Source organism: Mauremys reevesii, unplaced genomic scaffold (assembly GCF_016161935.1).
Source record: "Mauremys reevesii isolate NIE-2019 unplaced genomic scaffold, ASM1616193v1 Contig70, whole genome shotgun sequence".
NCBI classification, from domain to species: domain Eukaryota; kingdom Metazoa; phylum Chordata; order Testudines; family Geoemydidae; genus Mauremys; species Mauremys reevesii.
The window spans coordinates 200787-226492 of record NW_024100885.1 but is presented as its reverse complement, the minus strand read 5'-3'; the positions used below and the strand labels follow the sequence as shown (position 1 = coordinate 226492).

At 50.1% G+C, this 25706-nt stretch overlaps 1 protein-coding gene across 1 annotated transcript; it reads left to right on the top strand.

The window, feature by feature from the left end:
* Positions 1 to 1319: 1319 nt before the first annotated feature.
* LOC120394634 (tripartite motif-containing protein 10-like) lies at positions 1320 to 25706 on the top strand. Its single transcript, XM_039518881.1, has 7 exons — positions 1320 to 1966; positions 4082 to 4177; positions 6578 to 6808; positions 9651 to 9673; positions 21407 to 21522; positions 22949 to 22981; positions 25071 to 25706. The coding sequence occupies exons 1-7, from the start codon at positions 1559 to 1561 to the stop codon at positions 25592 to 25594; spliced, it is 1431 nt and encodes a 476-aa protein (XP_039374815.1). The 5' UTR covers positions 1320 to 1558; the 3' UTR covers positions 25595 to 25706.

The window sequence follows — 25706 nt, the reverse complement described above, 5'->3', positions numbered from 1 at the left end:
AATGAGTGCTGCACTTCAGGCTGGCTGTACTGCATGGTGATGGCGATAAGAACCAGGATGTTGGGGAAAATGGGTTGGCGGTGACATGGGGGCACAAGGGAAAGTGTTGTGAGACAAGGGCTGCAGGGGGCGCGGTACTGCTCCGTCTGCATGGCTACGAGCGCCTGCATCGAGTCCGCTTGGTGCTCCATGATGCTTATCAGCCGATCCCTGCTTTCTAACTCACAACACGGCCACACTGGCCAGGCACGTAGAGCGCTCTGACTCCGCGGCTAGAGCGCTCCTGGTTCTCCACCTCGGTGAGTGTAATAACGTTTGATGCGCCCCCCGCTGGAGCGCCACGGAGCCAGTGTGGACGCCCTGGTCTGTTAATGCGCTCTGATCGGCCTCCAGAAGTGTCCCACAATGCCTGTTCTAGCCACTCTGGTCATCACTTTGAACTCTACTGCCCTGCCCTCGGGTGTCCAACCATCAGACCCACCCTTTAAATTCTCTGGGGATTTTGAAAATCCCCTTCCTGTTTGCTCAGCCAGGAGTGGAGTGCTCTCAGGGAATCCTTCCAGGTGACCATGCCTCCACGTGCCAGGCGATCCTCAGTATGGAGCAATGGCAAGGTGCTGGACCTCATCAGTGTTTAGGGGGAGGAAGCTGTCCAGTCCCAGCTGTTTCAAATAAATTAAAAAGTGGATTGAACATGGCACTCTGTAGTTCTGGATTTTTAATTTAATTGTTTAGCTAACTCGTAGGAAGTTTTAAAATGTTGCAACATACAGTAATAATAAAATTACATCTGTTATTTGTATTAGAAATGGATCAGCTTAGACTGAGAACACCAGAACTTTGGCAAAGTTCCAGTCCCAATCAAACTAACATTGCGACTCTGATCTATTTCTAATTCCCATCAGATCCTGTTTTGAAATTTAAAAAATAATTTCTAACTCTGATGGCTGAAGGAAAGTATAATGGCATATTTTGAACATAATTCTGCCAATACTGTTGGCCTCTATAAAGTTTTTGGGGGCATGGAATGAGGGATTTTATGATTGGCTCTTTTATTTAGAAAATGCTTGTATCTCTTCAAGAAGGAGTCTGGTGGCACCTTAAAGACTAACAGATTTATTTGGGCATAAGCTTTCGTGGGTAAAAAACTCACTTCGTCAGAAAGCTTATGCCCAAATAAATCGTTAGTCTTTAAGGTGCCACCAGACTCCTCGTTGTTTTTGTGGATACAGACTAGCACGGCTACCCCCTGATACTTGTATCTCTTCGGTGACTTGATTTACTTAATTCTGTTTATGACAGCATGGGGAAATATTTGTTTAAAGTCTAGTCTGTACAAATGTAGGAGTTGAATATAGTCATTATTTTATCTCTCTCTCTCCTATCTCCTTTATATTTTCTCCTTTACAGAACTGAAGGATCCCAGGGCCCAGCGAACACATTCACAACAGATCAGCAGGCTGCTGCAGGAAGGGCGGAGGCCAGCTTCAATCTTGGATAGACACATTGCTGAGGAATATGAAAATGAAACTTACTTTCTTATTTCTCCTGGGGTGCCATGGCCGCAAGAAGCCAGGTAAAAGATCTCCAAGAGGCTGTGATCTGTTCCATTTGCCTGGCTTATTTTAACGACCCGGTGATTCTCAAGTGCGGACACAACTTCTGCCGAGCCTGCATCACTCAGTACTGCCAGGAGTCCGAAACCTCCCCCCGGTATCGCTGCCCTCAGTGCAGAAAACCCTTCCGGGAAGGAGAATTCCAGCCCAACCGGGAGCTGAGGAATGTCGTTGAAATAGCCAAAAAATTCCCAGAGCCAAGTGGGGAGAGAGCATGTGAAAAACATGAGGCGCTTTTGCAACTCTTCTGTGAAGTGGATCAAACCCCGATCTGCCTGGTGTGCAGAGAGTCCCGCAGCCACAAAGACCACCCAGTGCTTCCTATCGATGAGGCTGCTCTGGATTACAAGGTAAGAATTAGTCATTTTTTCATTTGGGAGATATCCCAGCCCAGACATGCTCTAACAATCAGAACAGAGCCAGCTGAGAAATGTAAAACCAGCAACGTCATAAAACTAGCTCCAGAAAATGACACGGTAGAAAAGCAGAAGAGATTTTATATGGGAAGAAAGTTGTTTGTAAGGCCTGCTCTACATACAGTTTTTGTACAGATCTGTGCTGGAGAGGCGCGGATTTAAAAAAAAAGTTATATCAGCAACGCCCCGGGGTGTGTGGGGAGGGCGAGGGGGTCAGGAATTGGTTATGTGTAGGCGGAGGGGAGGGAATTATTTCTCACGCCCACTTAGAAATGCCAAGGCCGGTGATATATCAAAACACGCCCTGGATGAGAATGTGGTTCTATGAGACTGCTCAGAAAAGTCGCAGCGAGCATGAGCGGAGTGTGAACACCTGTGCCCTGAGGAAGTGAAGCCTCCGTCCAGCCCGTCCTTAGCTCAGTTTCCCTGTCCGGGAGGCCTAGATTCACAGTATTTACTTAGGTGCCTAAACCCCAGTTGGAGCCTCCACTGCAATTCACAAAACTCCTGCTGAGCCCTGGAGGTGCCTAAACTCCCTCGGCATCTGTGTTTTCAGTAACTAGTTCCCTCAGCACCTGTGTTTCTGCTTCTGCCCATGCTCATTGCTGCCTCGCTCAAGGCAGCTAGGTGCCCGTCTCCCACCTAAACCCCAGGGAAGATCAGTGTTAGGCCACCTAACTCCTGTGTGGGGCCTAGCCTGGTAGGTGGCCTGAGACCCCTCAGGTGAGTTCACACACAGAAAACTTCCCTCATCATTTTTAGCCCAGTGTTTGGAGCACTCACCTGGGACATGGGAGACCACAGGTTCAAGTCCCTCTTCCACCTGGTGAGGAGAAGGGATTGGAACAGGGACCTGCCACCTCTCTATGGGATGTGCTGAGGTGGGGTTCCCTCCATCTCTCCTGCTGAAGCTGTTCCACTGGGGATAAATACTTAGGCCTTGGCTACATTTGCAAGTTAGGGCACCCGGGGCTGATTTAATGCGCTCTAACTCCCGACGCGTCCACACTGGCAGGCACTTAGAGCACCTGGACTCTGCGGCTGGAGCACTCCTGGTAATCCACCTCCACGAGAAGCAGAGAGCTTGCTGTGCCCCGGCTGGGTGTCAGCGTGGACGACATGTTGGCCTCCGGAAACATCCCGTAATCCCCTGAAGCCAAGTGGCCACTCTTGTAGGGTTACCATACATCTGTATCTTCCCAGACATCTCCGGCTTTTTAGTCCTTAAATTGCCATCCAGGGAGGGAATTTTTAAATATCTAAAAATGTCTGGGAAAATACGGACGTATGGTAACCTTAGGTAACATGAGGGGAAGGGGACCCCGAGTGGCTGCAACTTGCAACTCCCAGGTTCAGGTCGTTGGCCGTAGGGGTCGGCGCCACGAAGGTTTCCTGCCAAGCCAGCCAGATGGCGATGGTCAGGAACATTTCCCGGGAACCCCACGGTCACAGCAGCATCCCTCCTAGTCCTGCGGGCTGGGAACGGGTCGGGGGGGCTCTCTGCGCGCTGCCGGCACCTGCAAGCCCCGCTCTGCGGCTCCGGCAGCTCCCATTGGTGCTTTTCCCTTTTCTCTGGGAGCCACAGAGCTCGCGCTTGTGGCGGTCACACACTCTGCCCCCAAACGCACAGTCTCTCCCCCAACATACACACAACGCACTCCCTGTCACACTCCACTCCCCCCCCCATTTGAAAAGCACGCTGCAGCCACTTGCACTCTAGGATCGCTACCACAATGCACTGCTCTCTGTGGCGTTGCAAGAGCTGCAAATGTGGCCATGCACTGCGCTTGCAGCTGACAGTGTGAACACACGGCAGCGCTTTTCCTGCTGCTGTCTCGGAGAGCTGGTTTAACTCCCAGAGCTCTGCCCTTTGGGAGTCATTTGCAGGAGAGAGAGAGAGAGAGACCGCGAGCGTGAGAAGGACTGTACAGTCATGTGGTTAGAGCACTCGCCCATTTTATTATGTATTTGAGAGTCTTGAAAATGTAAATAAATGGGGGAAAAACCCTCCAAAAACAACCGAAACTAAACCAGTTTTTCTTTTGTTAGGAACAAATTCAGAGACATTTGGAGAGTTTGAAGAAAGAGAGAGACGAGATTCTGTCGTATAAATCGAGTGGGGAAAAAACAAGCCAGGAACTACTGGTAGGTGCCGTTCTTACTCAGAGGCAACCGTGCACTGGGACGTTATTGATACTCTGCTTAGTCTAACGGAAGAAGAACAATGAGCAACATCTTCCCTTCCATGGAAGATTATTGCTTATTTATTCTCCTTGTAAAGAAAAACTGTTCTGCTTTAATCGAGTGTAAAGAGGACAATGGAGCATTAAGGAAAGAGGTTTAATAATCCAAATATTTCCATTGATAATGTGAATGTAATTTCTTTAGCTAACAATAGTTTCTCCTTTAGTCTTTCAGCTAGAGCTGGTCGAAATTTACCAACCACAAAAATGTCCTGTAGGAAAGTGGGATTTAGTAAATAAATAAAAATCAGTTTTTTGACAGGAAATTTCAGAATGAACAAAATGTTTATTTTCATTTCAAATTGAAGTTTTCATTTTGGTTTTAAAAAGCTGAAATTTTTTCAATATTTCAAATGTTTTTATCCCTTTGTTTCCCCCATTTCTTCCTTTTTGCCACTGATACAATCGCATGAATAATTTTCAAGTTTTTTCTCCTAGTTTTTCCCTTTTCTTTTTGCCAATTTTTCTAAAATGGGAGAACTTTTGAAGAGCTCCAGAGAGAATGGAATAAAAGGAAACAATGGGGTGGTGGTGGAAATGGACATTATTTTATTACATTTTAGAAAAAAGGGGAAACAGAAATGTGATTTTTTTTTCAATTTATTTCATGATATTTTACAAACAAATTAAAAGTTGTTCCATTTTGAACACTGAAAAATTGCAAAAAAAATTTTGAAATGTAAAAATTTTTGCAAATTCCTCCCCCAGTTTTTGGCTTTACTGTCAAAAGACAGAGCTGTTGGCATATAAGCCTGTTTGTCAACCTGAGATAGAATTTGTGGGTTTGACTTGTGATACTCTGACATCCTTACTAATGTGTGTGAAGGACAAAGGACAAAGACGCTGTGTGTGGCTTCTGCCTGGCTGGCTGGGTTTGTTAGTATAATGGGAACGGATATGAACAGATAAAGTGTTACAGGGTAGGTGGGAGTGTAACATATGAGGACACACACTGGAAGGCTGCCTGGCTCCTCTCTCAAGCCAAGGTCAAGCACAACCTCACTCCTCATCCCTCCCATGGGGCACAGAAGAAGTGGGATGAGGACCCCAGACTCCCGACCCTCCAGAACGGAACAGGACCATAAGTTGTAAGGGGTGTGACTAGGGGCGCGCACTGCAGGTATATGTGGACCTGCTAAGAAGGAGGAATGGGGAACGGGGACACAGGCAAGGCTCTGCGGCATCAGAGCCAGGAAGGGGGACGCGGGGTGAAGGCTCTGTGGCATCAGAGCTGGGAAGGGCGATACGGGGTGAAGAGCTCTGGATATGCTGGCGTGTGGAGCTCTGGATATCCTTGCTTGGAACTAACCCCAGTAAGCGTCGCATTTCCTGCACTTTGGACTTTTGGTCTCCTGCTTTCTGGCTGCAAGACAAGAACCAGGGGAGGGTTAAGGGAAACCCTCGAACAATAATCACAACAGAACAGTGCGGGCAGCCTCTATAGAAATCTGCTGCCCCGGAGAAGGCTGGTCACTTAACACCTGACCAAACCCTGCTGAAATCATTGGAAAGACTCCTGTTGATTGTGGTGAGCTTTGGAACAGGCCCTAGCGATATCGCTGCTAGATGTTGCCATGAAGAAGATTTGGGTTCTAAATATATTTCTTGCTCCTGGGGTACCAGGCGCTAGAGAGCTCCAGAAAGAGCATGACTTGGTGGGCTTCTGTCCAGTTCACATGCACGTTTCTAAGTGCCCTGCAAACTCAGATTTGAATATGCAAATAGGTGTCTTGCCAGCCACCCAATTTGTGCTCAGAATCCCTCTGTGGATAAAATTGGAGATTTATGATGTGACCAAATGTTTGTATCCTAAACTGTGCATTCAGAACTCCTCAGAGCAATTGTTGGGGCTCTAATTTTAAAGCCAGTTTTAGAAACACGGCCCTATACATCTAGGTGTATTTTGTGGGGAGACTTTGTTCCCCAGTTCAAGTCTAGCGCTTCCAAGTTTGGGTTCTACTGTTTGCTCTGTAATCCTTGCCTGTCCCGTTCTGGATCCCACACCTGCTTCCTGTTATTTGAAGGATCTGGTTTTCTAGACACCACTGATAACAGAATATCCTAATAATGCAAGATAGATTCATATTCTAAACACCAGGTAGGGTTCTTCAGAATTCATTGGAAAATCATCTGTCTACTGAGCACAGAGTTTGTTTTCCATAAAATATCAGGAGTTAAATTCTATGGGGTTGCAATGACATGCTCCCATGTGCATACATAAGGCTTTATAAAATGTCCCATAACTCACTCCGTGTTCCTGTCCTTGACCCATGATTTCTCTGTTTCTATCTCGTCATTTCAGAAACAGCTAAAAACTGGGAGGCAAAAGATTGTGGCTGAATTTCAGCAACTGCGCCAGTTTCTGGAGGAACAAGAGCGACTCCAGCTGGAAGAGCTGGAAGAGCTGAAGAAGGAAATTAAAAAGAGGAGGGATGAATATGTTGCCAAACTATCTGAGGAACTATCCTCTTTCAGTTCCCTGATCAGTGAGATGGAGCAGAAGTGCCAGCTGCCAGCGAGTGAATTCCTGCAGGTGAGATGGTGTTAGAAACACCCCAGAACCTTTCTCAGGGCAAGAAAGTCTCCTAACCCTTCACTTTTGCAGTGTAGGAGTGTGTGACATTCCCCTGGTGTTATCTGGACCAGTGATCTGCTAGGTCACTCCAATCCTCGACTCTGGGAGGGAGCCTTACCCTGCTCCGCTGTGAGAACCCCCACTCCAGGGCTGTTCACGCACAGCCGCTGGCATGTAAACTGCTCCCAGCTACGTGAGGGAGCACTTTTGGCCAGCCACTGCTTGGATTGTGCAACCGAATGACACTAGCCCAGAGGTCGGCAACCTTTCAGAAGTGGTGTGCCAAGTCTTCATTTATTCACTCTGATTTAAGGTTTCGTGTGCCAGTCACACATTTTAATGTTTTTAGAAGGTCTCTTTCTATAAGTCTATAATATATAACTAAACTATTGTTGTATGTAAAGTAAAAAAGGTTTTTAAAATGTTTAGGAAACTTCATTTAAAATTAAATTAAAATGCAGAGGCCCCTGGACCCGTGGCCAGGACCCAGGCAGTGCGAGTGCCACTGAAAATCAGCTCGCGTGCCGCCTTCGGCACTCATGCCATAGGTTGCCTACCCCTAGACTAGCCAATATCTCCGGTCCCAGACACAACCCTAGGAACGTCCATCTTGCAGTGTCCAGTTATGCTCGCTGGACACTGCAAGCTTATATGAGTTCGTCAGTTTAACAAAGAAATTGGTATGTACCAGGCTGGTTATCCCAAGGGGAGTTTCTGACACGCTTCTAACCAAACGCACTGCTTCAGGTAGAATAAAGCAACAGATTTATTAACTACAAAGATAGATTTTAAGTGATTATAAGTCAAAGCACAAGAAGTCAGATTTGGTCAAATGAAACAAAAGCAAAACACATTCCAAATTGATCTTAACACTTCCAGTGTCCTTACAAACTTAGATGCTTCTCCCCACAGGCTGGCTGGTTGCCCTTCAGCCAGGCTCTCCCCTTTGATCAACGTTTCAGTCGCTTGATGTGGTGTCTGTAGATGCAGGTGGTAGAGAGAGGAAGAGCCTGGCAAACGTCTCTCCCTTTTATCATGTTCTTTCTTCCCTCTTGGCTTTGCCCCCCAGTGTCCTAAGCCAGTGTCCTTGGTTCCTGTGAGGCTGGGCTGGGGATGTCCCATCCCTGCCCTGATGAGGTGTGAACTGCCCCTCTGCTCCTGGGTTTTGCTTGGGCTTGTTTTAAGCCACGAGGACACATTCTCAGCCATATGACTATATACATAAACTTACAACCTATAACATCACTGTAACAACAATGCTCAGTGCATCATGAGCCTTCTGAAGACACCCGAGATGACAAACTTTGCACTGGATACCCCACAATCATATCATAAGGATGAACATGGTTATGCAGGGTGTTCCCCCGAGGTACAGAGCATCACAGAGTGAAAGGTCAGAACATACAGTATTGCTAAAATATACATTATTTTTCTTTAAGGGCTTGATAAAATGCCCATTAAAGTTAATGAAAATATACTTCTGGGGTACAATGGGCATAGGATCAAGTCCTAAATGAAAAACATTCTTCATCTGAATTCTAGTTAGAGAAGGCTCCTCCAAAAATGGCAATCTCTGAATTCTGTTCTCCCTGTCTCATAATGCCAGAACAAAGGGAAATTCAATAAAATTAGGTGACCAATTAAAAAAGTGATCCAATGAACACTTTTTCACACATCACATAATTAGACTGTGGAACTTATTGCCACTGGATGTCGTTGAGACCAAGGATTCAGCAAAACTCAAAAAGTGAGAGAATATTTCTGTGGATATCACAACATCCAGAGTGATATTAAACCTCATGCTTCATTGCTTCAGCCAGTTGCTTAGAGAGAAGGATGAGAATGTGTGAAGCAGTCTTTAATTATAGAAATAGCTAAGGTTGAGGCTAAGATTCCATTTAAAGCCTGATTTTGTCACTTTTCCTACATATCACAAAAAGGGGAAATATTGGCCTTAAAACTGATACATGGGGTCTGAGGCTGTGGTGATTTTCTGTGCCAGAACTGAATTTAGACAGTGAAACTGTTCGTTACTTATGGTAGCCTGGACATGTAAGTAGTCGTTAGAATTCCAAAAGCCTTCTGATGATTTTATTTTTCAAAAAATGCCTCTAAATAGCAAAAAAAAAAAAAAAAAGTTAAAAAAAAAGAAGGTGAGAAATAAAAAGTAGCTTCCTGGACGTCTCTAGCTGATATCTAGGGTCAGATTCTCTGTTGCGCCCATTATCTCCTGTGGGCAGCATTCTTCACTCCTCAGGTGTCCTGCATTGAACCTGGGGTGTAGGATGGTGATTGGCCCTGTGTTACTCTGTACCCCACACCCACTGCTCTCACCCAGCCCCACCTTCCTTTGGATGTCAAGAAGCCCACAGGACAGGCCCTCAGAGTGTTTGTGGGCGAGTGGGGAGAGAGTTTACAGCATGGGGGCATCCCTCCCTCTGGCCCCACTGGAGTCTGCAGGAGGGGATCTTCCCCACACCTGTGAGTGTTAGAAAGATCCTCATTCAGCACATCACAAGACTGAGCCTTTGATTCCATGTGCTGGGTGGTTATGCAAATGTCACTACAGGAAGAGCCTGTGTGCCTCCGTATACAAACTTCCTGGGCCCAGCTCCTGCAGTCAGAGCACTTCCCCGAAAGAGCAAAGGCAACACATTGAATGTTTTTGTTTGTGTTAATAAATAACAAATAATTTCTCTCTGAACTTCCAACTGTAAAGACAAAGTGAGTCCCCTCCAGAGCAGGAGGGATCCTTAGTGTGAGAGCTGGGACTGAATTTCCTTTTCTCTCTCCCCTCTAGGACATCAAAGGCACCTTGAGCAGGTAGGTGGCTCCTTCTCACTCTCCCTTTCACTTCCCAGGGCAGGGAAAGGATTTTGGACATGAGACCTGGCTCCCCACGGCCCAGCAGTGCAGAGTGTGGGGCTGGTTCCCAATCTCCCTCCGTTACATCTAATCTCGGGGCTGTTGTCATTGTGACCAGACTCCAGAATAGAGCAGCCTGAGAAAAGAGTGATTGACCTACAGACAGGGGTGTTATTTGTAGTGTGGCTGGTGGAACGGAGACCTCAGGAGATCGGGGATGGAGAATGGGTCTCTCATTTCTAGGTCATAGACTCCAAACCCCACCCAGATCGGTAGGGATGGAAAGTCAGGGCCATCTGATGACTGTTCAATGAGCTGTTTATTAATTCTTTCTAATTGTGCAGTGAGCTCTAGCCGTGTGCTGGGCGTGGCAGGAGATACGATGGAAGAGACGTTCCCTGCTCTGAGGAGTTTATAACGTGCTGTTATCAGTGGTGCTATGGCAGTGCCTGGAGGCTCAAGGCAAACCAGGGCCCAACGTGCCGGGTGCTGCACAGACACAGACAGAGACAGTCGCTGCCCCAGGGAGGTTACAGTCTAAATAGACACAAGAGACACAGGGCAAAGGGAGGAAGGATTAAAATCAATTGAAGGGAACATTCAGTGGAGACAAAGTGCTGCACGTTGGGAGGAAAAATCAAACCTACAACTAGGAAATGGGGAGTCACTGGGGCGGCAGCAGGACTGTGGGAAAAGCTCTGGGGGTGGCAGTGGGTCACACAGTGAAGGAGGCGGCAGGGTGATGCTCTTGTGAAAAAGGCAGATGTCACTGTGGGATGCTGTCCCAGGTTGCTGTATTCACCGCAGGTGCTGCCCCCTCCTGGCTGCTCTGGGGATTAGCTCTTCCACGGCCAACCCCTCCCCTGGCGTCTCTCCCCCGTTGTCTCTCTCTCACTCTGCAGCCTCGTCTCTCCCCCCAGGAGCTGCAGCTTCCTCTGCGTGACTCAGCCCCCAGCCAGGTCACTGAATGGTTCCCCTGCTGGGGGGCAGAGTCTCGCTGGCCCCACTGCCCAGGCAATGCCGCTCCAGCCGGGGCTGGGTGTGGAGCTCGAGCCGCCCACTGCTCCAGGCTCCAGCCCAGGGACCCTGCCACATGCAGGCACCGTCTGCTCCCTCCCTGGGCTGCTCCCCACTCCCCTCCAACAGGCCTTCATCTCCCCCCTGCTCTCTGACGGGGGTTAGACCAGGTGACCCTGGCAGCCCCCTCTGGCCCTGTGAGTCTAACACTCCCTCCCCCAGGGCCCGGCTCCCAGCAGCCTGTTCTCTGCCTGGGTCCCCTCCTGCCCTGTCGAGTGCACAGGGGGGCTGCAGACTCCTCACTGCAGCCATTTCTGCTGCCACCTGCCTGGCTTTGCACTAGCCCAGCCCCCACCTGCTCAGCTGAGCTTCATCGTCCAGCCAGGGGTCACTGCTCTGGCCTGAACCCCCCGTGTGTGGCCTGTCTCCCCAATCTCCTCGTTCTCTGCTTCCTTCACCCTTTCCGGGGGCTGATGTGGGGTGAACACCCAGCACAGGTGTGTTAACAGGAGTGTCAGGGTCAGACACAGGAGGACGTTGTTCCCCCCTTCTTGCCACGGGGAGGCCCCAGCTGGAAAACTGTAAAAGCAGCAGAGAGCCCTGTGGCACCTTGTAGACTGACAGACGTATTGGAGCAGGACGAAGTGGGGATTCACCCACGAAAGCTCATGCTCCAATACGTCTGTTAGTCTATCAGGTGCCACAGGACTCTTTGCTACACTCACAATACAAGACCGAGGGGACGTTCAGTGCAGCTGAAAGGCAACTAGTGTAAAGCTGGGGGGGCGGGGGGGGAGCGGTGGAAGCTGATCTGTGGGGCTGCTGGTGGGTGCTGAGCACCAACTATTATTGTTCCACGGGTGCTCCAGCCCCGGAGCCCCCATAGAGTCGGTGCTGAGGTGTGTCAGGTCCTTACATTTCACTGTTATTCCTGTGCTCAGCCCAATAACTTGTATTTGACTAAATCCTGAAGTGTGTTGACTAAAGCACCTTCCAGAAAACCAGTCAGTCCTGATTTACCGACATCAACGGACAGTAACGCCTGAGGCTGCCCAGAAGTGGGGGGGGGGGGCCCACTGGTGTCCAAACCATGGGCCCACCCCTGATCCGCCTCTTCCCTGAGACCCCGCCCCCTGCTCACTCCTCTCCACCCCCTCCCCCATCACTCACCTTTCAGGCAGGTACCAAGGCAGAGAGCAGAGCTCTCCCACCTTTAAAAGTGATGGGGCCACGGCCCCCCTGTTCTGGGGCCTCTGTCCAGAAATGGAGAATCCACCACTTCCCTGGGCAGTTTCTGCCAATGGTTAATGCACCCGCACTGCTAACAATGTCTGTCTGATTCCCATGGGCATTTCATAGAATCATAGAATCATAGAATTCAAGATCAGAAGGGACCATTATGATCATCTAGTCTGACCTCCTGCAAGATGCAGGCCACATAAGCCGATCCACCCACTCCTGAACTAATTCTCTCCCTTGACTCTGCTGTTGAATGCTCCAAATCGTGATTTAGAGACTTCAAGTAGCAGATAATCCACCAGCAAGCGACCCCTGCCCCATGCTTCGGAGGAAGGCAAAAAACCTCCAGGGTCACTGCCAATCTACCCTGGAGGAAAATTCCTTCCTGACCCCAAATATGGCGGTCAGCTGAACCCCGAGCATGCGGGCAAGACTCTCCAGCCAAACCATCTGGAAAAGATTATATCATACCATTGACCCATTGTACTATTTACCAGTGTGGCCCTTAATTGACCTATTGACTAAGCCCGTTATCCTATCATACCATCTCCTCCATAAACTTATCTAGCTTAATCTTAAAGTCATGGAGGTCCTTCGCCCCCACTGTTTCCCTCGGTAGGCTGTTCCAGTATTGCACTCCCCTGATGGTTAGAAACCTTCGTCTAATTTCAAGCCTGAATTTCCTGACTGACAATTTATATCCGTTTGTCCTCGTGTCCACATTAGCACTGAGCTGAAATAATTCCTCTCCTTCCCTGGTATTTATCCCTCTGATATATTTAAAGAGTGTGATCATATCTCCTCTTATCCTTCTTTTGGTTAAGGAAAACAAACCGAGCTCCTCAAGTCTCCTTTCATACGAAAGGCCTTCCATTCCTCGGATCATTCTAGTGGCCCTTCTTTGTACCTGTTCTAGTTTGAATTCATCCTTCTTAAACATGGGAGACCAAAACTGCACACAATACTCCAAATGAGGTCTCACCAACGCCTTATATAACGGGACTAGCACCTCCTTATCCCTACTAGAAATACCTCGCCTAATGCAACCCAAGACCGCATTAGCTTTTTTAACGGCCACATCACATTGCCTACTCATAGTCATCCTATGATCAACGAGGACTCCTAGGTCCTTCTCCTCCTCCGTTACTTCCAACTGGTGCATCCCCAGCTTATAACTAAAGTTCTTGTTAGTCATCCCTAAATGCATAACCTTACACTTCTCACTATTGAATTTCATCCTGTTACTAATACTCCAGTTTACAGGGTCATCTAAATCTCCCTGGAGAATATCCCGATCCTCTTCCGAATTGGCAATACCCCCCAACTTGGTGTCATCCGCAAACTTTATCAGCCCACTCCTACTCTTGGTTCCCAGGTCAGCAATAAATAGATTGAATAAAATCGACCCAAAACCGAGCCTTGAGGAACTCCACTGGTAACCCCCTCCAACCGGACAGTTCCCCTTCAATACTACCCTCTGCAGTCTCCCTTTAACCAGCTCCTTATCCACCTCTGGATTTTCATTTCGATCCCCATCTTTTCCAATTTAACCAGTAATTCTTCATGCGGTACCGTATCAAACGCCTTACTGAAATCCAGATATATTAGATCCACCGCATTTCCCTTGTCTAAAAATCTGTTACTTTCTCAAAGAAGGAGATCAGGTTGGTTTGGCACGATCTACCTTTCGTAAATCCATGCTGTAATCTATCCCAGTTGCCATCGGCCTCATGCTCCGGAACCACTCTCTCTTTTAAGATTTTTTCCATGACTTTGCATACTACAGATGTTAGACTAACAGGCCTATAGTTCCCCGGGTCACTTTTTTTCCCCTTCTTGAATATAGGAACTACATTAGCTAATCTCCAGTCAGTCGGTACAATCCCCGAATTTAGGGATTTATTAAAGATTATCGCTAACGGGCTAGCAATATCCCTCGTCAATTCCCTTAATATTCTAGGGGTACGTCTACACTACGGGACTATTCCGAATTTGCATAAACCGGTTTTGTAAAACAGATTTTATAAAATCGAGTGCGCGCGGCCACACTAAACACATTAAATCGGTGGTCCGAGGCTAGCGTCGATTTCTGGAGCGTTGCACTGTGGGTAGCTATCCCATAGCTATCCCATAGTTCCCGCAGCCTCCCCCGCCCCTTGGCATTTCCGGGTTGAGATCCCAGTGCCTGATGGGGCAAAAATCATTTTCGCGGGTGGTTCTGGGTACAGCCTCACCCCTCCCTCCCTCCCTGACAGCGGCAGACAACCGTTTCGCGCCTTTTTTGCTTGGTGAACCGTGCAGACGCCATAGCACAGCAAGCATGGACCCTGCTCAGCTCCATACCGCAATCGTGGATGTTTTAAACACCTCGCGCACTCTCGTGCAGTATATGCTGAACCAGGACCTTCGAACCGAGGCGAGTAAGAGGCGGATACGGCAGCGGCGATGACCGTGATGAGGACGTGGACACAGAATTATCTCACACCGCGGGCCCCGGCGCTTTGGAGATCCTGATGGTAATGGGGCAGATTCTATCCATTGAACGCCGATTTTGGGCCCGGGAAACAAGCACTGACTGGTGGGACCGCATAGTGTTGCAGGTGTGGGACGATTCCCAGTGGCTGCGAAACTTTCGCATGCGTAAGGGCACTTTCATGGAACTTTGTGACTTGCTTGCCCCTGCCCTGAAACGCCATAATACCAAGATGAGAGCAGCCCTCACAGTAGAGAAGCGAGTGGCGATAGCCCTGTGGAAGCTTGCAACGCCAGACAGCTACCGGTCAGTCGGGAATCAATTTGGAGTTGGAAAATCTACTGTGGGGGCTGCTGTGATGCAAGTAGCCAAAGCAATCACTAAGCTGCTGCTACGAAAGGTTGTGACTCTGGGAAACGTGCAGGCCATAGTGGATGGCTTTGCTGCACTGGGATTCCCTAACTGGGGGGGGGGCGATAGATGGAACCCATATCCCTATCTTGGCACCACAGCACCAGGGCACCCAGTACGTAAACCGCAAGGGGTACTTTTCAATGGTGCTGCAAGCACTGGTGGATCACAAGGGACGTTTCACAAACATCCACGCGGGATGGCCAGGGAGGGTTCATGACGCTCGCGTATTCAGAAGCACTACTCTGTTTAAACGGCTGCAGCAAGGGACTTACTTCCCAGACCAGAAAATAACAGTTGGGGATGTTGAAATGCCTGTCGTTATCCTGGGGGACCCAGCCTACCCCTTGATGCCATGGCTCATGAAGCCATACACAGGCAGCCTGGACAGTGGTCAGGATCTGTTCAATTACAGGCTGAGCAAGTGCAGAATGGTGGTGGAATGTGCATTTGGCCGTTTAAAGGCTCGCTGGCGCACATTACTGACTCGCTCAGACCTCAGCCAAACCAATGTCCCCTATGTTATTGCTGCTTGCTGTATTCTCCACAATCTCTGTGAGAGTAAGGGTGAGACCTTTATGGCGGGGTGGGAGGCTGAGGCAAATCACCTGGCCGCTGATTACGCGCAGCCAGACACCAGGGAGATTAGAAGAGCACACCAGGAAGCGGTGCGCATCAGAGAAGCTTTGAAAACGAGCTTCATCAATGGCCAGGGTACAGTGTGACTGCTGTGTTTGTTGATGAACACCCAACCCCTTGATTGACTCAGTCCCTGTAAGCAACTCCCCTCCCCTTCGAGTACAGCTTACTTATGCAAATAAAGTCACTCTCATTTAAAAGCATGAATTCTTTATTGATTCATTATAAAATGAGGAGAGAAGTAAGGGTGTGCTTTGGGAGGAGGAAAGGAGGGATGGAGAAGGCCATTAAAAAAAAATTCAGAGTAACGGCATCCTTCTGGTTGGGCTGTCCACGGGGGTGGAGTGGGCGGGTGCACGGAGCCTCCCCCCACGCGTTCTTACACGTCTGGGTGAGGAGGCTAAGGAACATGGTGAGGGGAGGGTGGTTATACAGGGCTGCAGCGGCACTCTGTGATCCTGCTGCCGTTCCTGAAGCTCCACAAGACGCCGGAGCATGTCAGTTTGATCACGCAGCAGCCCCAGAGTTGCATCCCGCCACCGCTGATCTTCCTGCCGCCACCGCTGATTTTCCTGCCGGTCTTCCTGCCGCCACCTCTCATCTCGGTTGTCCCTCCTGTCCTCACGTTCATCCCTCCTGTCCTCACGTTCACTGGCCTCTTTCCTGTAATTTGAAACCACGTCCTTCCACTCATTCAGATGAGCTCTTTCATTGCGTGTAACTTCCATAATATCCGAGAACATCTCATCTCGCGTCTTCTTTTCCTCCGCCTTATCTGTGCTAGCCTTTGGGATGGAGGAGGGACGCTTGAAAATTTGCAGCTGCATGAGGGAGATAAATATTTAGAAAGATACATTTTACAGAACAATGGTTATACTCTTTCACAGTGAAAAGCACTATTCACCTTACATAGCACATGTGATTTCCCTACAAGGTCGCATTTTTCATCTTAATAGTGACTGCTTGCATCTCTGGGGTTACAGATCTCAGACACAGGTCCAGGCATCAGGATTCAGCTTGCATGCGGCCATGGTAAGCCACTGTCTCAGTGATTTACCCTCCCCAACGCATGGCTAATACCACGCTAGCTCCCTGCTAATCAACAACCTTCCCCCTCCCCCCCACCCACTGCTTGTCCGGTAGCTTGGGGAAGATCGCCTCGCCGGTGACCAAACAGAAAAGATCATCGGCATTTCACTCCCCTCCCCGCTTCGCTACGTGCAGGAAAGTGGTTTTTTTAAGCTGCTGCATTCCACGAACCCAGTAGAGAAATGGCCACCCCCCTTACTTAAATTCCTGATTTTTAACCAGGTTATCCTGAACGATATCACTTTGCTGACGATAACAGAACAAGATAAAGAGCGGATGCTTCTTGAATGCCAGCAGTCACCGGGACCATACGCTGCGATGCTTTGCCACGCAATGATACCTGATTACTTGCTACATGCATGGCATGGTAAAGTGTCCTACCATGGTGGGCGGAACAAGGCTGCCTTGCCCAGAAACCTTCTGCAAAGGCTTCTGGAGTACCTACAGGAGCGCTTCATCGAGATGTCCCTGGAGGATTTCCTCTCAATCCCCGGACATGTTAACAAACTTTTCTAAGTAACTATACTGTCTGCGAATGCATCCCAAGTCCTCTGGGCAAATCAATCATTAAAAAAGGCTTGCTTAAAAAACACTGTTTGCTATTTGCAAAGGTACACTCACCAGAGCTCCCTTCCAGGGCGTCATTCTCTGGAATAGTTGCTTGTGAGGGCTGGGAGCAGGGTAATTCCGTCAGGGTGATAAAAGCTCCTGGCTGCTGGGGTCACGGATTGCTGTGTGCTCTCTGCAGGTCTTCCTCTTCTTCTTCCTCTTCATCTTCCCGTCTGCATAATCCTCAGACATGGCAGAGATTACAACCCCACCTCGGAATCCACGGTCAGGGTGGGGTACTTGTGGCGCAGCCCCCTAAAATTCCATGCAGCTCATCATAGAAGCGGCATGTTTTTCGACCTGCCCCGGACCTTCCGTTTGCTTCTTTGGTTTTCTGGTAGGCTTGTCTGAGCTCCTTAACTTTCACTCTGCACTGCACGGAGTCCCTGCTGTGGCCTTTAGCCGTCATAGCCTTAGAAATTCTTTCAAATACTTTTTCATTTCGTCTTTTGGAACGCAGTTCTGTTAGCACTGAATCCTCTCCCCATATAGCGATCAGATCCATTACCTCCCGAGCGGTCCATGCTGGGGCTCTTTTTCGATTCTCAGGAGACAGCATTGTTAACTGTGCTGATGAGCTGTGCGTGGTCACCTGTGCTGATGAGCTGTGCGTGGTCACCTGTGATGATGAGCTCTCCACGCTGTCGAAGCAGGAAATGAATTTCAAAAGTTCGCGGGGCTTTTCCTGTCTACCTGGCCAGTGCATCCGAGTTGAGAATGCTGTCCAGAGCGGTCAGTGGTGCACTGTGGGATAGCTCCCGGAGGCCAATACCGTCGAATTGCGGCCACACTAACCCTATTCCGATATGTTAATACCGATATTAGCGCTACTCCTCTCGTCGGGCAGGAGTACAGAAACCGATTTAAAGAGCCATTAAAATCGATATAAGGTGCCTCCTAGTGTGGACGGTTGTGGCGTTAAATCGGTTTTACGCTCCTAAAACCGATTTAAACGCCTAGTGTAGACCAGGCCTAGGATGAAGATTATCCGGGCCCCCCGATTTACTTCCGTTAAGCTGTTCAAGTTTGGCTTCTACCTCAGATACCGTAATGTCTACCCCCATATCTTCATTCCCATCGGTCCCTCTATCACTATTCCTTAGCCCTTCATTAGCCTCATTAAAGACCGAGGCAAAGTATTCGTTCAGATATTGTGCCATTCCAAGATTATCCCTAATCTCCACCCCGTTTAAAGTTTTAAGCGGTCCCACTTCTTCTTTCTTGGTTTTCTTCCTATTTATATGGCTAAAAAACCGTTTGCTATTGGTTTTAATCCCCTTCGCTAGGTCCATCTCCACTCGTCGCTTTGCCTTTCTCACAGCTTCCCTGCACCCTCTGACCTCAATAAGGTAGGTTTCCTTGCTGATCCCTCCCATTTTCCACTCCTGGTACGCTTTCTGTTTTTTCTTAATGACCCCTCTAAGACGCTTGCTCATCCAGCTCGGTCTAAAACTGCTACCTATGAGCCGTTTCCCCCTTCTTTTGGGATACATGCCTCTGACAACTCCTGCAACTTCAACCTGAAGTAACCCCAGGCGTCATCTGCCCTTAGATCCCTAAATATGTTAGCCCAGTCCACTTCCCTAACTAGTCGCCTTAATTTAGTAAAGTTAGCCCTTTTGAAATCGTACACCCTAGTCTCAGATGCACTATTGATTATCCTCCCATTTATTTGGAAACGAATTAGCTCATGATCACTCGAGCCAAGGTTGTCCCCTACAACAATTTCCTCAACAAGGTCCTCGTTACTCACCAAAATCAAATCTAAAATGGCATCCCCCCTCGTCGGTTCAGCAACCACTTGATGAAGGAATTCATTAGCTATCACGTCTAGGAAAAGCTGAGCTCTATTATTATTACTAGCATTTGTTTCCCAATCTATATCCGGGAAGTTAAAGTCCCCCATGATCAAGCAGTTCCTATTAGTGTTTACCTCCTTAAAAACATTAAAGAGCTCTCTATCCGTCTCCAAGCTAGATCCTGGCGGTCTATAGCACACCCCAATCACTATCCCGGGTGAGGCTCTGGTAGTTTTCTTCCCCAATGTGACCATTGCCCAAACAGACTCTGTATTGTCCATTGCATTGCTAGTTATCTCATTACATTTCACCTCATTATTGATATACAGTGCTACTCCCCCACCTTTACCTTTGCATCGGTCTTTCCTAAACAGCACATACCCTTCCATACCTGTACTCCAGTCATGGCTACCGTTCCACCATGTTTCGGTTATTCCTACGATATCCGGTTTCAATTCCCGGACCAGGAGCTCCAGTTCCTCCATTTTGTTACCTAAGCTTCTCGCATTGGTGAACAAACATCCTAATTTTTCCTGTTGGGCTCCTCTCACTCTTTTCACCCAACTCGGTAGGGACACAGTACTTCCAGTATGACTTATAGATCTAGTATCCGTCCCCCCCCTCTTCCTTACACGTAACCGCCCCCCTCTGGCTATATCTGTTGTTATCTTGTTGCCCTCACTCCCAATGTATAAATTTGGCGTGGAGAGCACCAGGACCTCTCCCGACCGTCTCCCCCCAGTGTCTAGTTTAAAGCTCTTTTAATCAGATGAGCCAGCCTCCCTCCTAGAAGTCTACTTCCTTCCCTACTTAGGTGGAGCCCATCCCTTGAGAACAGTTGTCTGTCCCCAAAAGCCTCCCAGTGCCCATACATCCCAAAGCCCTCCTTGTAACACCACTCCCTCAGCCAACTATTAATCGTCACGATCCTCTCACCCCTTTGGCGCCCTTCCCTAGGGACAGGTAGAATCCCACTGAAGATCACCTGAGCCTCAATTTCCTTGAGCGTCTTACCCAACCTGGCATAGTCTCCCTTGATCCTCTCTAGCGAGAATCTAGCCGTGTCATTCGTTCCTACATGAAGGATGATCAAAGGGTTCTTACCCGCTCCTCTTAGGATCCTTTTCAACCTCAGGTCCACATCCCGTATTTTAGCACCCGGTAGACAGCACACCCTTCTGTTCTCCGGATCGGCCCTGGTCACAGGCCTGTCCAACCTTCGTAGTATGGAATCCCCAATAACGTAGACCTGCCTTTGCCTGGGGACAGCACGGTCCTCTAACATATCCCCTGTTCCCCCTGGTTGCAAGCTCCTTCCATTCCTATCATCCCTTGTGGTTCCCCTTAAGCCATCCTGTATCCTCCCTGGGCCCACACTTGGTGCTACCTCCATCGACTCCTCCCCTTTTTCTATGGGACTGGCCGCTCGTCTCTTTTTCTTTGGCCTCCCACTGTCAGCTACCACTTGCTGTACCCCTTCCTCATTCTCCAAACCTTCAAACCTGTTCCTTAGCTCAATTTCCCCCTCACTGGCTCTTCTTTTCCTTGGCCTGCTTCTCACGGTCACATGCTTCCACCGCCCATCTTCCTCCTCTGGTGGTCCCCCCTCCTTGGCCTCAGCCCCTGCTCCCCCCTGTGCCCCTGGGCATTCCCCTTCAGTTACTGCTTGCCATTGCTCCATCAGCCTCTCAAACCCCCTTCTATTCTCTATCAGGGTTTCTACCTGCAGCTCTAGGCCCTGGATCTTTTCCTCCAGCAGCTCTATTAGGCGACATTTCATGCATATATAGTACTGTTCTGGGTCCCCTGCTAGGACCAGGTACATACCACAGCTGCTGCATGCTCTCATCCTTGGTGTGTCCTCTGCTGCTTGGCTCATGGCTGCTCCTGTCTTGGCTCCGCTTGGTGTTCTTACCTGGGGAGCACGGTGCTGCCCCTTCCACCTCCCCCTGCCAACTCCCACTGCCTTCTCTTCAATTTCTCTGCCTTCAGCTTCCAGCCATTGGTCCTTGTTCTGCCTTTGTTTGCTAAACTGAGGAGCCCTTTAGTGCCAAGTCTGTTCTCCCCATGACAGTGTTTATACCCCACACTCAAGTGCCAGGGATCTCTCAGGACAAGGCATTTTCACCAGCCCTCAAATCAGATTTGTGGGTCTTCTCTGCACCTGCTCCACTTTTTCAACGTCCATTTTAAAATGGGGACACCAGAACTGGATGCAGTTTTCCAGTCTTGGTCTCATCAGAATGAAGGGGAAGCTTGTAGTGTCCAAGCTGGGATTGGACCTGTTCCTGGGGCAACAGAGAATTTAACCTCCAGGGTCTGCTGAGCTACAGCCATTCGCTAGAATAAAATACATGTTAGTAAAACACAAACATGACCGAACTCCACAGCAAGTAACACTGGGTTGTTCTTCAGATGCGAGAGGGAGAAGTTTCAGAACCCAGGGGCCTTTTCTTCTGAACTGAAATGGAGAATCTGGGAATCTTCTCAAAGAAATGCACCTCTGGAGACTATAGTGAAGAAATTCAAAGGTAATAAACAGTCACCTGGGGGATTTTCTCACCTATGTTACACTGATAACTGACAGAGCTGGGGAAATCTCTTCAGGACAATGATTGTGGATGGAGATCGTCAGCTAATCATTTGGAAGCTATGAATTCCCTACCCAGCTCTCAGTACGGCCCACACACACTGGGTTAGGGGGCTGCATTCGGACTCCCTGGGGGTTTCCTTTCCTAGCAGCTATGAACATTAACCTGAGCTTGAGCTTCCTGCTGAATTCACTGTTTCTGGAGTATGTTTGTTTAGATTTTGTCAGCAAGGCCTCCGGTGTCACCACAGTCCCTCTCTTGCTTCAGAGCAGGGCTGGGGAACCTATTTTCTGTCACGGGCCATTGACCCACAGAAAAGAATCAGTCGCTGACCACTCACCCACAGGGGGACAAAGAGGGGGTGTGGAGGCTCGGGGCTCCCCCCGCAGCAGGCCGAGCTGGCGTGCGCGGCTCCAGCTGCGCAGGGATTGCAGAGGCAGTGGCGCTGGAAGAAATTTTACAGTGGGGGAGCTGAAAGCCAGTGGTCCCCAAACATTAAACCTGGCACCGCCCTTAGCCCTGTCTGTTCCCCCTCTCCCCAGAGCGGGGACCAAGACTGGGCCATGGCCCCAGGAGGGGGGGCAGGATGGGGTAAGGGGGCTGAGGCTGGGACCACACCTGGGGGCTGGGGCAGAGTCCTGGGTGCAGGGCCAGCAAATGGGAACCCCCCGTGTTCCTAGTTCCCGCAGCTCTTCGCAGAGGTAGGTTCCCCACCCCTGCTTTAGAGATTCTCCACCTTTTACCCTCCTGACCTGGAGAGAATGAGACCCCCAGGGCTGCCAGGAAGGATGAGCCAGATTTACTGAGTACTAATGATTGAATGCTAATCAGTGACACAGTGTCTGTGTGTTGGTCTGTCTGTGAATGATGTGTTGGTTTCAGAGGGTTTCTCTACACAGCAATTAAACACCTGTGGCTGGCCCGTGTCCACTGACTCCGGCTCAGGAGGTTCGGGGTCGGGCTGGAGCCTGGGCTCTGCGACCCTCTCCCGTCACAGGGTCCCGCACCCCAGGCCTCTGCCCAAGCCCCAGCATCTACCCCACAATGAAACAGCCCCATTGCCCCAGCCCTGCGAGCCCAAGTCAGCTGTCATGGGCCAGCCACAGGTGCGTAATTGCTGGTAAAACATCTCTGGGTCTGTCATGTCACCTTACGTCGTGTCCTTAGTTTTTAATGTTTGGGGTTATTTTTAGTGAGGTGTCGAATGGTTTGTACTGGTCTGAATTGCACTTAACCTCCTTCACTAGAACTTCATAAAGTTTCTTTTCTTTTCATTTTGCTTTCGTGTTAGAACATTAACAATGTGAATATATCGCTAAACACGACAACCTCACATTTCGTCTTTTTCACCCATTTCTTCCTCTAGACTCTCTGTCGTTTAGACTGTGGTTCTGCAAAGGTAAATTTCTCATATCAAAGGGGGAGTGAAAACTTTCCTATGAATTATGGGGGCTCATTGGCAGCACCATAGTTCAGGTTTTGTTTCAATTTTGCATTTGACAGGAGCTGAGCAACATATTCCTGGTGGCTGCCCAGATCTTTCCTAAAAACAGAAAAGTCGATTCTTTTCTCTCTTAGAATTTAGAATTTGTAACTAGCAGTTGGGTTACCCAGGTGGGCTGGGGTACGGGAGAGGTACGAGCAGTGTATCTCCGCAGAGATCTAAGAGTTTAAAAATGAGCCTTTTGGAAAGTCAAAGAGGAACATCTCACCTCGTTCTCAGAACTCTTTATGCGTATACATCACATCCCCTGGCCATATTATTATTATTAGCAAATGCACAAGTGGTACAGTGAAGAATGGGAAAATTCCACATACAAAAATAGACATTTCTGTTTTCTCTCTACTTTATAGGTCAAAAGAAAAAATGTTAAAAATGTCAGAAGGGGTTAGATAGACGTCACCTGTTCACAGACAGGCCAACTCTCATGAATGAATCGTGAGAGATGCGATTTCTGAGTAAAATTACGCCTCACGCATGCGATAGAGCTGTGGCTGAAAAAAAATCCCGACATTTGACAGCTCTAAAAATTAGGCTTAATGTTACTTAGAAATCCTGTCAACTGCCCTGGGCACGGCTGGGGCTCCCGCTGTCACCACCCCAGTGCAGCTGCTCCCCTGCCAGCCTGGGAAGTGGGAGGGGGGCCCCCACTGTAGCCCCCAGGCCTAGGCAGGGTGAAGAGCCCCAGGAGGAGCAGAGGTGGGGCCCGGCTGCAGGGGGCCTGAAGTGATTGGGGGGCTGATAGGCTGGGGGAGGGGTTGTTTTGCTGGTGGGTTCTGAGCAGAGGGTGAGTGCTGGGAGGGTGAACTGAGGGCGGTGGGGTCGGGGTGCTGAACTGATGGGGGGTGATGATGGGGGCTGGGGGACTGAATTGAGGGGGTTGGATGGGGGACAGAACTGATGGGGGCTGGGGGACAGGATTAATTGCTGGGCAGGAGATGGGCAGATGGGGGGTGAGAGCTCCTGCAGCAGGAGCCAAAATCCCCTTCTCCAGGACATGCGGGAGAGTGGGCAGCACTGACTGTCACATGCGCAGCCCTGGGGAGGGGCCAGGGGGGTTCAAACATCAGGAGACTGAGCTAAAAACCACAACAGAATCCTTTAAAATGTCCTGATTGTTGGGCCCTGTGATGTGCTGGGAGCCTCCTGTGCTGCCAGGGTCTCTGGTCACGTCTGTGGGGAGAGGTGGGGGCAGGTGGGGAAGGTTCCAGGGCCTGACTGTCAGGCCCGTTCGTGCTGCTCTGTCAGAGCAAAGGGGCCTTGATGTGCCTGGAAACAGACCCCAGAAAATAGCTCCGGTGCCAGGGAGGCCCCCCCCCTCCGTCCGTGTGAAGTTGGCACAGGGGCTCCACAGCAACTCTGCCCCCAGCCGTTATTGTAGCAGTGGGTTGGGGCCAGGCTGGGGGGGCCAGGGCCGGCCCTAGGGGGGTGCGGGGAGGAAGTGACGGATTCGTCTCTTCTGGGACCGACTGCGCCAGCCAATCGCAGCAGCCCGCGGGGCCCCCCAAAGCGCAGGGCCCGGCGCGGTCGCCCCGATTCACCCTCCCCAGGGGCGGCTCTGCTGGGGGCACAGACAGGAGGCATCACACTCTGGCTGCTCTCTGCTTCGCAGCCCTGAGGCCCCTGGAGCGAGGGGCCAGGCAGACTGAAGGAAGGACAAAGGTGGCTTAAAACCAGCTCCCTCTGACCCCCCTCGTCTCCCCCCCAGCACAAGGATGGAATCGCTGAGACTCAGACTCGGGGTCTGGGGCCTGGCTCAGCCGAGCTGATCCTTTCGCTCTGTCCCTGAACTGGCTCTGTCAGGGTGTGAATCCCCCCGGCCCAGGGCTGAGATCTCAGCGCTGCTCCCCGTGCAGAGCTGGGTAAATCCGGGAGGGGGGAGGTTGCCTGGTTCACTCCCCAGCTGGGGCAGGTTCTGTCACCGACACGATCAGACCCTGCCCCAGGGCTGAGCTCTGCCCCTCACGCTCTGATTCTCTCTCTGCAGCGAACGTGACTCTGGATCCAGACACGGCCCATCCCCAACTCATCCTGTCTGCGGATCGGAAAAGTGTGAGATGGGGAGACACACAGCAGGACCTGGCCGACTACCCTGAGAGATTTGACACTGCGCCCTGTGTGCTGGGCTGTGAGGGATTCACCTCGGGCCGACACTACTGGGAGGTGGAGGTGGAAGTGAAGGGGAGGAGGGGAGTCTGTGATGTGGGGGTGGCCAGAGAGTCTGTGAGCAGGAAGGGACGGATCAGCCCTAACCCTGAGCAGGGGATCTGGGCTGTGCGGTGCTGGAGGGATCAGTACTGGGCTCTCACGTCCCCTGGGCAGAGCATCCCCTCCCCCCCGAGCCGGGCGACCCGCAGGATCCGGGTGTATCTGGACTATGAACGGGGGCAGGTGGCGTTTTTCGATGCTGGTAGCGGGGACCCGATCGTCACTTTCCCGCCGGCCTCTTTCGCCGGGGAGAGAATCCGCCCGTTCCTCTGGGTTGCTCTTTGTAGTATGCGGCTCCTCTAGCCCCCCTCTATGGCCGGGGCTGAAGGGGGGTGATGCTCTACCCGTAGCTCTGTGGCTGTGGAGGTCTGTGTGTGGCGCTCTAGGATCAGTCTCTGTGCTCCTGGGAGGCCAA

Excerpts from the sequence above, each read along its gene's own strand:
- LOC120394634 (XM_039518881.1), top strand. The coding sequence starts at position 1,559 with ATGGCCGCAAGAAGCCAGGTAAAAGATCTCCAAGAGGCTGTGATCTGT. Across the intron at positions 4,178-6,577 it reads AAACAAGCCAGGAACTACTG|AAACAGCTAAAAACTGGGAG; the intron begins GTAGGTGCCGTT and ends TCGTCATTTCAG. Across the intron at positions 9,674-21,406 it reads ATCAAAGGCACCTTGAGCAG|ATGCGAGAGGGAGAAGTTTC; the intron begins GTAGGTGGCTCC and ends GTTGTTCTTCAG.